This window comes from Plasmodium berghei, assembly GCF_900002375.2.
Source record: "Plasmodium berghei ANKA genome assembly, chromosome: 13".
Lineage (NCBI taxonomy): Eukaryota > Apicomplexa > Aconoidasida > Haemosporida > Plasmodiidae > Plasmodium > Plasmodium berghei.
Window position 1 is genome coordinate 764,062 of NC_036171.2, and position 13,983 is coordinate 778,044.

Sequence of the window (13,983 nt, forward strand, 5' to 3'; positions counted from 1 at the left end):
TGTATATTTAAGGCATCGTTATTTTTATTTTTTATATCTAAAATATTAATTGTATACACAAAAAAAAATATATTGTAGATATGCATATAGTATATTATACATGCATATGTATAAATATGTACATCAAATAATATGCTATTCGATATTGACATATTTTCTATTTACTTAAATTTCGATTTTTTATCATTTATAAATGGTAAGAATATATATCACTTTCTTCTTTTCTTTTTGTACGTATATTTTGCATGTATGCTGAAAATATATTAGATTAGGTAATTTCCCTTTAAAAATGCATTCAATACAATAACGAAAAAAATTAACTGTACGATCATATATATTGTATGCAGTATTGGCATATAGTTAGAAGATTCAATATATTTTTATCAGTGTGCCACTATCGCTTAAGCGCATATTTTAAGGGCATATTTGGCCCTTATAAATTTTCCTATATAATTTTTGTTCGTATATATTTTATTTATTTTTGTGTACTCGGATATCATTCACTACTTTTGTATTCCTTATTTTTTTCTCTTTTCGGTAATGCTTGTTGAAAAATATTTCTACACATAATATAGCTTGTTATATTATTAAAAAAAAATAATAAATAAAAAATATCCAATCAATTTATTTTTTAATCAAAACCAATATAAGCGTATTATTTTTATTTACTGATAATTTTATGATAGGCAATATCATAGAAGAGGAAAATAAAATATTCAAAATACTCCAACAATAAAAATATGAGAAAAAATGTTAAAATTAACTCAGTATTTATAATTGATTTATTTCCTTCTCTAAGAATTAAAGGTATTAATAGTAATAAATATGTGATAAAATAAAAGATAACAACTGAAAAAATATAGTTATACATCTATTGTACATTTATGCATACATAGAATGCTTGAAGCTATTTACAAATGATATGTAATTTGTTCATATATTTGATCCTGATTGTTTATCATTCGACTAGCCTATCTATTCGAAGATATGCACATATACCAATTCATCATTTCCTTCTTTTTTAACAGTCCCTTTAAATCAACTCTCTTGAATATATATATTTATATATATAATTCAGATGAATTTCAAGGCATTGGCCAAATAATCAGATAACACTAAATTGAAATTTTTATATATTTAAAATACGTCACACAATAATATTGTGTACTTACATATATCTACCAAAAAATTTTGTAATTATTCTTGTTCTATCTTCCTTTTTGCGGAAAATGACAGATGGTTGCGACATTGGTCTCATCGGGCTTGCTGTTATGGGTCAAAACCTCAGCATGAACATCGCTAGTAACGGATTTAAAATAGGAGTATACAATAGAACTTATGAAAGAACAACTGAAACCTTAAAGAGAGCCAAGGAAGAAAATTTAGTGATTTATGGATATAAAACATTAGAAGAGTTAATAAATAATTTAAAAAAGCCTCGAAAAATTATATTATTAATAAAAGCGGGCCCCGCAGTTGATGAAAATATAAATAATATATTAAAATATTATGAAAAGGGTGATATAATAATAGATGGAGGTAATGAATGGTATTTAAATTCAGAAAAAAGAATAAAAATATGTGCTGAAAAAAATGTAGAATATTTAGCTATGGGAGTTAGTGGCGGTGAAGCAGGGGCACGATATGGTTGCTCTTTTATGCCTGGAGGATCAAAATATGCATATGAACATGTAGAAGAAATATTAAAAAAATGCTCTGCTAAAGTTAATACATCACCATGTGTTACATATATAGGCCCCGGATCATCAGGAAATTATGTTAAGATGGTACATAATGGGATAGAATATGGTGATATGCAATTAATATCAGAAAGTTATTTTATTATGAAACATATATTAAAATATGATAATAAAAAGTTAGCAGGAGTATTTAAAAAATGGAATGAAGGTATATTAAATTCTTATTTAATTGAAATAACATCAAAAATATTAGATAAAAAAGATAATTTAACAGATAATTATTTAGTAGATGTTATATTGGATATAGCGGGTGCTAAAGGAACAGGAAAATGGACTATGCTCGAATCTATTGAAAGAGGCATCCCTTGCCCAACTATTTGTGCTGCATTAGATGCCCGTAATTTAAGTGCTTACAAAGAATTAAGAATAAATGCAAATAATAATTTTTCTAATGAAATAAAAATTAATAATACTAATGAAGATCTAACCAATTTTGAAAATGATCTACTAAATGCTTTGTATTGTTGTAAAATTATTTCATATACACAAGGATTATTTTTATTAAAACAAGTCTCAAAGGAAATGAATTGGAACTTAAATTTAGGAGAAATATCAAGAATATGGAGAGGTGGATGTATTATAAGAGCTATTTTTCTAGATCGTATAACTAATGCATATAAAAATAATAATGCTTTAGAATTATTGTTTATGGACAAAGAATTTTCCGAAGAAATGAAAAATAAATTACCATCCTTAAGAAAAATTGTAAACATAGCTGTACAATGTTCTGTTCCTATTCCTGCATTTTCTGCAAGTTTAGCCTATTTTCAAATGATATCATCACAAAATTTACCCCTTAATTTGGTCCAAGCACAAAGAGATTTTTTTGGATCACACACATATAAGAGAACTGACAGAGATGGTGATTATCATACTCTATGGGAATAAATTACATTTCAATTATAAAAGACTTTTGAATGAATAATACTTGATATACAATATACGTATATGTGAATTAATATAAAAATGAATTAGAAAAAACAATATATAAGTGATAAAATAACATTCATTTATTCTTTTGGCTTTTTAATTTTCCATAATTTTTAGAGAATACTAATTTTTCCATTCTTAAAAAACATATTTTTTTGAGCCTTTCATGTATATGTAAATACGTGTATGTATTTGTACCCATTCTAATAAGCACAATACCTTCACTCTTTTAAAGAAAATATTTTATGTATTGAACTTGATTTTTGCATTAAGTGAAAGAAATAATTAATGTTATCCTGAAACAAATAATGAGTATTATTGTTGTCTAGTATTGCTTTATCATTTGCATGATTATTGTATTTTATTTCACTGGAATATTATTGAAACTATATTGATATTAAGCATGTTGTTGCTAATATAGCAAAACATATAATTTAATTGTAAAAATTACGAGAAAATCAAACAAAGGCACAAATCCTATATATTTTAGTGTCAGGATAAAATCGGATTATGTGCTTTTTTAAGTAAAGAATAATGTCGAATATATAAAAATAAATAGTAATAAGCATTCCATATATATATCCTTTTTGTGTGTGCGCTTAAATTATTTAGATGAATAATAATTAGTCAAATATAAAATAATAATTAGAGCAAGACCTGTGACTTATACTTTCATAACTCTATTAGGTGCATTTAATCGAATAAATATGTGCATTGAGATTAATTTGTTTAAGTAAAGCATGAGTAAATGCGTAAATTATTCTTCAATTTAATTTGGATTTGCATGTGTGCGTACATTCAGTTTGATGTTACAGTCTTCAGCATATATATATTCAAAAATAAATGTAAAACGATTAATTTTTGAGTAAAAGCATTAATTTTTTTAACTTTTTATTTTTGTACAAATATATAATAATTCTCTGTATTCTTTGTTTCCTCAAATTTCAATGATTTGTGAAAATTAAATAAAAATTCACACAACGCCATAAGTATTTATATATAACTACTATTTCATTTATCTTGAAAAATAAATTTTATTTCAGATATTTTGTCAAATATATATATATATTTATTATTTCCTTTGTCTTTTCAAAAATTTTCACTATATTATTATTATTTTTTTAAAAATGGATAATTTATTATATTACATAATGTTGCAAAATAATAGCGTACAGCCTATAATTGTAAAGCAGCCATCTGCTATAATAATACACACTCAGCCTAAACATCCAATCACTTTAGATTTACCCCCACAAAATATAATTTTAAAAAATGATGAACCAAGACCAATAATAGTTAGACAACAAAATCCAAATGTAATCATTCAAAAATCTCAAAACGAGTTTTATGACAATAATAATATTTCAATAGGGGACTATAATAAATTTAATGGATTAAATCTCAATAGTATAAATACAAATAGTATAATGGAATATGGTATTAATCAAAATAAAAACAATTTAGATACTATAAAATTAAATGACCACATTGATTCCCCATACCTATATAATAATAGTCAAAATTTTGATTATGAAAATAAAACAATACCTATAAATAATATCCATTATAATAACATTCCTTTAAATAATGATAATAATTATTCACCTTACAATAATTTTCAATATTCAAATAATCACACAGGGTGAATTATCACTAAATACAAACAGCATGATTAAGTACCTTAATTGCATGCCTTTCTGTGAAAGCAAGCAATTATATTCATTGTAAATATGGTACATTTGTTTGTGTATGCATTGGAAGGAAAATGGAATTAAGCGCATTCATAGGTAAATAAAAGATATATATATAAGAAAGTACACCTTTGCTACAAATAAAAGACAAGTTTTTGTTTTTAGCATAGGCACCTGGATGATCCACAAAAATGGCATTATTTTATAAGCATAAATATATGCTAAATATATATTCCAAGAAAACGTAATTTTTTGAGAAAATAAAATTGTTTAGAAAAATTGAAGAAATACAATAAACATATATTAAATTTTTATATACATTGAGGAATATGCATATTCTTTTGTTTTTGTGTATAAGAATAAATGATACATTTGATTTAATAAAATAAAAACAAATTATTAAATTGTTATTTTTGTGCTATTTTTATTAGTTTCATGCTATTTTCGTTTAATGTGTCAATATTTATTTTTTTATATAAGATGATATATCACCAAACTGTTTTAAGCATTAGACTCTTACGTATAAAATGCTAATTTGTTGTTTTATAAAGTAATATTAATTAAATATCTTGTTTACACAAGGTATTAATTTGTTTAATATAAATAATATATACACATGTATATTTACATTGTCATTGCTATATTTTTAAATAATTGTACTATACCCAAAAATGTCATATTTCCATCATGCACAAAAAGGAAAAAAAACAAAAAAATAGCGGAAAAAAGTACTAGAGAATCCACTAAATAAATAAAAATGAAATATGTCTACAAATATATATACAACTAATACAAAATCACATATTTTTTCATAAAATATGGAAAAAAATAAGTGAAAATTCCGTATTATTATAAAACAAAATTTTCTATTATATATTTATAAAATCGGTATTAGTTAGCATGATTATTATTAGGGATATTCCATTGCATCCATATTTTATTCTTACAATGGTTGCACATTTTTATTCAAGTTTGTCATAACATGCCTATTTTGGTCTACTACTACTGTGTCTTGACATGCATCAATACCTTGCATATAACTTGGAGGTGCTTCGTTTTTAACAACTACATTTGGATTTGATTGTTTGACAAAAACAGACGTAGGTGGGTTATTTTTGACGACAATATTAGAAGGTGGTTGACTAAGAACCATTGCAGGTTGGGACTCATTTTGAACAACTACTGTAGTAGGCATTTGCACCAATATCGGAGAGGGTAATAACTGATTTTTGACATATACAGGTGGTAATGACTCGAAAAATATAGGATGATTATATTGTTGTACGTTATCTGAATATGCTTGCGGAAATACTACATTTTGATTAGGAACATACATTTGAAATTGTTGCATTGGGGCTAAATTCATTTTGTTATCCATTTGTGTTAAGAAATTGAAAGGTTGCATCGTGAAAAATAGTTTAATAAAAAACGAAAAACAATAAATGAAGATCTATAAATATATAAATATTTGGATAAATAAAAATTATCTATATAAATAAGTAATATTATTTTCCCTCGGGATATATGCAATTTAAAAAAATATTCTGATATTATTATATTTAAAATAATAAACAAAATTTATAAATATAAATAGAAAATATTTTAAATATATTTCACAACAACAATAATGGTATAAGATAATAAAATAAAAAAAAGAAAGAAAAATATATATTTCGATAAAATTTATTTCACATTGATTTAGATTATAAGTTAATTAATATAATAAAAAAATAAACATGTGTGTATCGTGTGTAATTCGGTATAAATATATTATGAAAATGTATTGCTAAATTGCAACAAATGAGCAATGTAGCTATACTAATTAAATAAAAAAAAATCATAATATAGCTATATATTTTTATTTGTTAATACAAATCATATAAATTATGTACACGGCGTACTAATTTGTAGAAATACACATCTTACAAATATATATTTTTTTTAATAGCTGTCTATCAAGCATAAATAATGAGTAATTAACATTAATTGTTCAGAAAAATAATATTCCTAAAAACGCTAGTTTAGTAGATAGGTGTGTATATACACATAAAAAGCTATGCATGTGTAAAGATGGGATATGTATATCGCATAAAAAACATAAGTTTTCTTGCAAATTATACATATTTACCGTCAGACATATTATTTATATTTTAAGAATATATTTTTTTTAGAATAGACACATTTTTAATTGTGATCAAATAAGCATTACGTTCACAATATTCATCAAATCCATAGTTTTAGGCGTGGGGAAATATAAATAACAAATAATAATTTATAATTGTTCACGAAATTGATGAAATAAGAAACGATAATGCAAGTTTTAGTAAATCGAGTACGATAAGGCCTTAAAAAAAGGGGAAAAATATTGAGACAATAAAATTTTTTATGATGTAATAAATGAATTATTTCTGTTATAAGAATTATAAGGACTAAAAATTAAAAAGAAGCATAAATACGAATATTTTGATATTCATTAATAAATAAATTGGTAATAGCCATAATAATTTTATTAATTAATAATATATTCAATAAAGTGGAATATACACATAATGCGTAATCACTTACATTTATATATCTATGTAGGTGAACGTTAAATATATGCGGATAATACTATAGCACCAATTATGTAATACATTAATTTTTCTTTTTTTCCTTTTCAATAACTGGTCATCTTTTGGTTTTTGTCATATTCTCTAAAGAAATCTCTCATTCTATAAAAACCAATTTGGTCCATTTTATTAAAAACGTTATTTCGAATAAAATCTTCATGCAGGATAGGTATAGTTAAATTTTTTATGTTTTTTTTATATCTTCTGTTTAATATAATGTGTGTACTTTTGTTTTCTCGTATTTTTTTTAAATATGGCCCAATATAACAATACTTTTGATTAACTTCACTACAGTTAGCCATTAATGTGTTAATAATGCACTTATTCTTTATATGATATTTATTCAAAAAATTTTCATAAAATTCATATTTCGAAATATGTTCATTAGGTATATAAATTCCGGGAATTATTTTTTCTCTAAAATAAAAAATGTCCTTTTTATCATTAAAAAATTTAACAATTTGAATTGTTATATTATCTTTCGACCCAGACAATAACGCATAGTCTAAAATATTAATTACTGCGTCACTTAATACATATTTATTTACACTTTCATAACTGAATTTTGCTACATCACTCCATGATAGCATTTCAAATACACCATCACAACCTAAAAATAATATATCACCTACATTTCCATAATATATTCTTATATCAGGCACACATGTCATCATAGTTTCATGAGTATTCTCTGGGAAAATTAAATTTTTTTTATAATTCTAAAAAGATAAAAATAATACAATATTATACAAGTAAGAAATAAAAAAAAAATAAAAAAAAATTCCATTGTTATTTTATTTACATTAGCTAATTTGTTCACTTACTTTGTCTCCAAATGATCTTGAAACACCAATATACCCAAGTACCCTTCCATTTGCGACAAATCCGCCAGTTTTATCTATTCTTTCCCTTTCCTTTACATTATAAGGTTTATGATCTTCGCTTAAAGAAATAAATGATCCATCATTTTTTATTAGCATTGCTCTAGAATCTCCTTCAGTAAGTTAATATGGAATAATAAAAACGAAGAAAATAATAAGATGAAAAATGCGCACTTGGGAAGCAAGAAAATATATAATGAACAAATAATAAGAGTGTAACTTTACAAAATGAAATTATATATGTAATACTTAATAAAAATTTATTAAAAGTTATGGTGTACAAATCTAAAAATCTTTATTGGTACCTAAATTACAAATGTAAAGTTTAAACATGTCGCTGCCATCAATTTTTTCGATGATCGCAATTATTGCTAAAAAAATATCAAAAATTCATTCTATATTGTATTTTTTGTATATAATTCCAGTTTTAAGCTTATTAGAATATGAGATTATACATATTTATATAATATAAATATCATAACATTATATATATATATACATTTGTTTATCTATATACTACATATACCTGTTGATCCACTGTTAGAAAATCTACTATCTGTGTTAAATAAATTAAAAAAAAATCCGCATAAAAAATATATATTAAAATATAACCATAAAAATATATTTACTATTCTGTGCATATTATTTCGTGTTTACTAGCAATTGCATATTAGAACAGTTCTGCAGCATTAATGAAATAATTTTACCACAATAACTTAAAAAATTTGATTAATCGATAAAGATGCAAAGAATTATTTCAATATATGTGCATATATTATATTTTTCGAATATGCATTTTTTCAATTAAAATTGTACTGACGTAAAATTTCTCTATCCATTTGAATGCAAGCTTTTGTTATGTTGTCAATGTCTAAAGATTTACAGTTTCCTAAAGGGAAAAGAATATTATTATTTTATATAAATTCCAAAATTAGTGCATATATATTATTTTATTAACTCGCTTTGGTTTTAGACATACCTATAAAATTTGCCGCATTTCGAGCGCAAAATAAAGCTGTGTCTTTTCCTACATGCCTTAAATTATTTATAAAATATAATCGTGAGTTTATTACCAAAATTTCATATTCTTATAAAGAATAACAATATAGCACATTTATATTTATTTATCAAATTTAACTTTCCTATCATATTAATGCTATTTATAAGTATGTTTACCCATCAAATATAGTGCACATCCTTCATTAAAAAAAATATATATTTAAAAATTAAAATATATTAATGTATATATTAAAACAATAAAAAATGGTACTATATTAAATAACCGTTTTCCGATTTTACCTGCATGATTCGAAATTTTTGAGAGACGCTAATATGACTGTTGCCTAAGAATGTAAATATACATAGGTGTACTATTTCCATTTAATATAGTTTATGTTATATTGAGAACACCAGTTAAGATGGAAATACACGACCCATTAATTAATCATAATATTCTTTCTATATCTTATTGGACAGAGACATTCTTGCAAATTATATTAGTGAAATATTCAGATATAAAACATTTTCATTTAAATATGCATATATTGGCATAAATATATTTTAAATATTAATAAAAAAAGTGTATGCAAATTTAACAAATAGGAAGAAAAAAATGGTATATATATTTATTTTACATCCTCATCAGTGGATCTACGTCCTTGCATACTTCCAGCACATGCATGAGTATACCAGCTAACGACTTCAGAAACTTCCTTTGAGCTTATTAATTTGGTCTTATTCATAATTATACTTTTTTTTTTAAATAAATATGTCTTTTTTCATAAAATGGCATATTGTATATTTAAAAAGAGAGAAAAAACATAAAAAAAAAGGCAAAGAAAATAAAATTAAAGAAGAGATAAAAAAAGGAATATACACATGCATATATTAAAATTACCTATTTCTTAACACTTATGATAACGAACATTATTTATTTTTTTTAATAAATATTGCATGCATTATTTCTACAGTGGCACATTTTTATAAGTGTAATAAAAAAATTCAAACTGTGGAATTACCCATAATTCTCAACCTAGAGAGAAAAAACAAAGGAACTCTATATTTTCATTTTTCCACACATGCATAATGCATATTTGTGTATGAATAAAAATTTTATATTATGCAAAATTTTCAGAATTAAATTTTCATTTAAAATTTTTTTTTTTTAAATATTTTATATAGACAAATAATATTGTATTTATTCCCATTTTTTACAAGTGGGTTTAGATAAGTTTTATATGCATATTTATATTATTCTGTATTTATGCCAAACTGAAGAGAGTGAATAATAAATTATGTCCATATTTTTTTAGTGTGTTTTTTATGTAGAATTTCATTCGAAAAAAATGCACACATGTATCTTATAATTGCATTTTAATAAAATTGTTTAATGGTAAAAAGATATATTTATAAAAAGAAAAAAGGAGATATAAAAGTAAATAGACAAAATTAAAGTAATAACCTGGAATCAAATTTGTATTACTAATTAATTACTTATATATAAACGACTTATTCTAAATAAGACAAAAAAGTAATACTTTACTTTTTTTAAGTACCTTGTGAATATATATAAACATTGCTATATATAATTACGCTCTGCAAAATTAAAAAAACATAATATAATTAGCTAATTGAAATTGTTTTTAATTTATGATAACCATATATTTAAATTAAAATAAATTGTTATTACGAAATGTGTTGAAACCTCCGAAATACTTATATTCAAAAAAACATATATTTTTTCTATAATTGTTAATTCAGCGATTTTAAAATATCGTAAAATATGTAAAAAAATTATGAGTCTTATAGCGCAAATAATAAGCATAAATATTATATACACAAATACAAATGTGTTAATAGTAATTATTTATTTTTTCTTATTTTTATGAAAATCACCATCGACGCTAAACAAAATATATAATTAATTTCATTATATTTTTTTACATTTAATAAATAGAAGTAATGTATTATGTATGTACATGTGTGTGTATTGACTTAATTTAAAAAATGATTGCATCAGCTTTTTTCTGGTATTGAAACAGAATATTGTAAATAAACATAATAATGTTAAAAAATATAAATATGTGTTATTTTATAAATATGACCAAAACAAGTATCATGTTGCTTATTCTTTTATACAATTTTATGGGCATATACTATTCAGGAGTAAAATCGATTATAACATTATTATAGCACATATCAGAAACATACCAATCTGCATATTTTTTTGAGCAAAAGGTGATTTTATTTTTTATACTTTCTTCGTAATTACACAGTTGTTCGGCAAATCCAACATTTGGGCATATATTCTTTTTGTTCATTAAAAAATTAAAAGCTTCATTTAAAAAATAGTTCTATAAAAAAGGGAATATACACATGAAATATGGGATATATTATAAAGAGTAGAACATCAAAAGTCATCTTTCTTTTTCATTGGTCTCTTTCTATATATGTATATTTTTTCATTATCCAAATTTAAGAGAAAGAAACAAATTTTACCTGTTTTCCTATCAAATATGCCAATACTATTGTTGGTGATCTACTTATTCCATGACTATAAGGCAAAAAAAATATATGATACATAGTTTTCAATGTATTTTATCACCAATTTATGTATTTACTTTCATATTTCCATACCCCAAAATATATATACATAATGGTGCAATCAAATATTTCGAATACAATTTTTTATTTTTATAAATCCTCGAATATTACTACAATCCTAACATATGCACACTTATGTAAATACCTGCACGTAACGAAGACTGGTTGATTTTGGGTAACAAAAGAATGAATAAAATTGTTGGATTCATCAAAATATTGGGATATTTGTTCTAATCCCATATCTTCGAGATTAATTCGCAAACCGTCATATCCTTTGGGAATTTTATCCTGTGGGTATTCTAAATATGTGCAACAAACAACTAATGCTTTTATGTTATATTTCTTAAGATATAAAGCCTTTATGTCATTCAATTTACCCATGTATAAACATGGCAATATTTGTATCATTTACGGTGATGGGAAAAATATACTACATGTAATATAACAAACCTATTAGTACACATAATATGAACTGGTGATATAGTTTATGTGTTATATTTATCTCAGCAATGTAAATATATTACAAGAATATTTATACTTACTTTTTTTTGTGTATACTAAACTTTGTATATATGTAGTCTATATATATAAGTATATATGCTTATTTACGAAAAAAATACAAAAATATTTTCAATTTTTCGAAAATTACATTTATATATTATGATAAAAAATATAATTTTTTCTTAATAATTAAACAAACTATATATTACACACATGAGACGCCTCCGAAATATACACTTTATTCAAAAGAATATTTAATAGATTTCTAGCTATATAAATACAAACCTATAGTGAATAATTGCAATATAAAATTTTTGAGCGGAAAAAAAATTCGGGCAATAATTGAATGATTAATTATAATTATATTCTATTATTTTCCGTGGTAAAAAAATAAAATACATATATCCATAAATACAAATATATCATGTATACATTATTTTTTATAAACTTTTTTTCCTTCGCATTTTATTGCATTTTTGGCACTACTTTCCTTTTACATATAAGAAAATGTCTCATTTATTTAAAACAAAATAATAAAATATTAATGCTATAGGACAATACTTGGTAGTTACACTCTTAAAAGAACAGTACACACACATATAGAAATTATATATATTATTGTCTATGACCCAGTGTACATAAAATATAAGAAATTAAAAAAAATATTATATTATTCTACTTTAAACAAATATACGTATATTTATACCATCTAAATTATATATGCAATAAGTACTAGTTTTATAAAAATGAATGCCCGAGATATCGTCGAAGCAAATGAAAAAAATGCAAAAATCCAGGCCACTTTAAAGCAAGTAATAATTTCAATATATTTATTCGAAGGTGTTATTTATAGAGAAATATGTATCGTTTTAATGATTCTACATACATTTATATGGATATGTATTTTATATATATAAATGCGTATATCAATATAGCTATTTAACAAAGGTGAATATAAGATTGCCAATTCCACCTTGCTTAGACGTTTTCACATAAAATTTCAATGTTATGAAAAATCAAAATAATCTAAAAAATATATCCATTATAGATATATAGAGTATACATTTGAAATACTTATATAATATATACTAAAATAATTGATCGAATAATAATTATTTTGTGAATTGTCCCTATATGCAACCTTTTATATATTTATATTTTCTTATGATTAGGCCAAAGAAAAATTAAAGATTATTGAAAAAAAACACAACAAAATGTTGGATTTATTATGTGAAAATGAAAAATTAATATAAAGGAAAGAAAACAAATATAGGGAATATGTGATCACTAACTATTTATGCTCCCTTAAAAATGATAAAGTTTGCAGTTGTATGTGAGAAAGAAAACAATTATGGATTTATATATACACTTGTATTATAAAATAAGACGCATTATAATTTTATATATATAGTGTTTTAAATTATATATTTTTACAATTTTCTCATCATTTGGGGGGGAACATAAAAAAAATATAAAGTTGGATAAATAGTATCATTTGGGAAACCTAAAAGTAAATTCACAATTAATAAAATATTATGGTTATTAATTCATGCATATTAATTAATGATATGTTTACTATTAAAAACTTAAGCAAGCAAAAAAGGTTATGCTAAATTTATAAACATATTTTATGTTATCAAAAAACACATATACTTAAAAAAAAAAAATATGTCTTATAATAATATATTATCAAGATACATGGATAAAATCATAAGGCTATACATATATATATTATATAAAAATTAAACTTATTAATGTCTTTAATCAGTTAATATTGTTGCAATTAATATCTCCTTTATTAGTGACGGTGGTATAATTGATTCTTCCATCGATTATCCAAATATTTATGTGCACATCCTTTTTTATATTTATTTTTAAATTTTACTAACACTAACTAAATTATTAAAGAAAAAAAATTATAAATTGGAATAAAATGTGAAAAAAAAATACAATGGTATAAAAATATCAATATATATGTATACATATATTGCTAAGAAAATTTTTTAAA

At 23.1% G+C, this 13,983-nt stretch overlaps 5 protein-coding genes across 5 annotated transcripts; 2 read left to right on the forward strand and 3 right to left on the reverse strand.

Annotated features, from left to right (window-relative positions):
- Positions 1-1,229: 1,229 nt before the first annotated feature.
- PBANKA_1318400 (6-phosphogluconate dehydrogenase, decarboxylating, putative) lies at positions 1,230-2,648 on the forward strand (the record flags this gene model as incomplete). The annotated part of the gene is made up of 1 exon (XM_034566772.1): positions 1,230-2,648. The coding sequence occupies one exon, from the start codon at positions 1,230-1,232 to the stop codon at positions 2,646-2,648; it is 1,419 nt and encodes a 472-aa protein (XP_034423336.1).
- Positions 2,649-3,817: 1,169 nt separating this feature from the next.
- Positions 3,818-4,336, forward strand: PBANKA_1318500 (conserved Plasmodium protein, unknown function; the record flags this gene model as incomplete). The annotated part of the gene is made up of 1 exon (XM_034566773.1): positions 3,818-4,336. One exon carries the CDS (start codon positions 3,818-3,820, stop codon positions 4,334-4,336), a length of 519 nt encoding a protein of 172 aa, XP_034423337.1.
- Positions 4,337-5,324: 988 nt separating this feature from the next.
- On the reverse strand, positions 5,325-5,786 carry PBANKA_1318600 (conserved protein, unknown function; the record flags this gene model as incomplete). The annotated part of the gene is made up of 1 exon (XM_034566775.1): positions 5,325-5,786. The coding sequence occupies one exon, from the start codon at positions 5,784-5,786 to the stop codon at positions 5,325-5,327; it is 462 nt and encodes a 153-aa protein (XP_034423338.1).
- Positions 5,787-7,037: 1,251 nt separating this feature from the next.
- Positions 7,038-9,613, reverse strand: PBANKA_1318700 (protein phosphatase PPM3; the record flags this gene model as incomplete). The annotated part of the gene is made up of 9 exons (XM_034566776.1): positions 7,038-7,709; positions 7,815-7,984; positions 8,177-8,242; positions 8,398-8,427; positions 8,692-8,760; positions 8,851-8,906; positions 9,048-9,068; positions 9,171-9,214; positions 9,506-9,613. The coding sequence occupies 9 exons, from the start codon at positions 9,611-9,613 to the stop codon at positions 7,038-7,040; spliced, it is 1,236 nt and encodes a 411-aa protein (XP_034423339.1).
- Positions 9,614-11,026: 1,413 nt separating this feature from the next.
- PBANKA_1318800 (protein tyrosine phosphatase) lies at positions 11,027-11,882 on the reverse strand (the record flags this gene model as incomplete). Its single annotated transcript, XM_034566777.1, has 3 exons — positions 11,027-11,224; positions 11,370-11,424; positions 11,620-11,882. 3 exons carry the CDS (start codon positions 11,880-11,882, stop codon positions 11,027-11,029), a joined length of 516 nt encoding a protein of 171 aa, XP_034423340.1.
- Between the last annotated feature and the right edge of the window lie 2,101 nt (positions 11,883-13,983).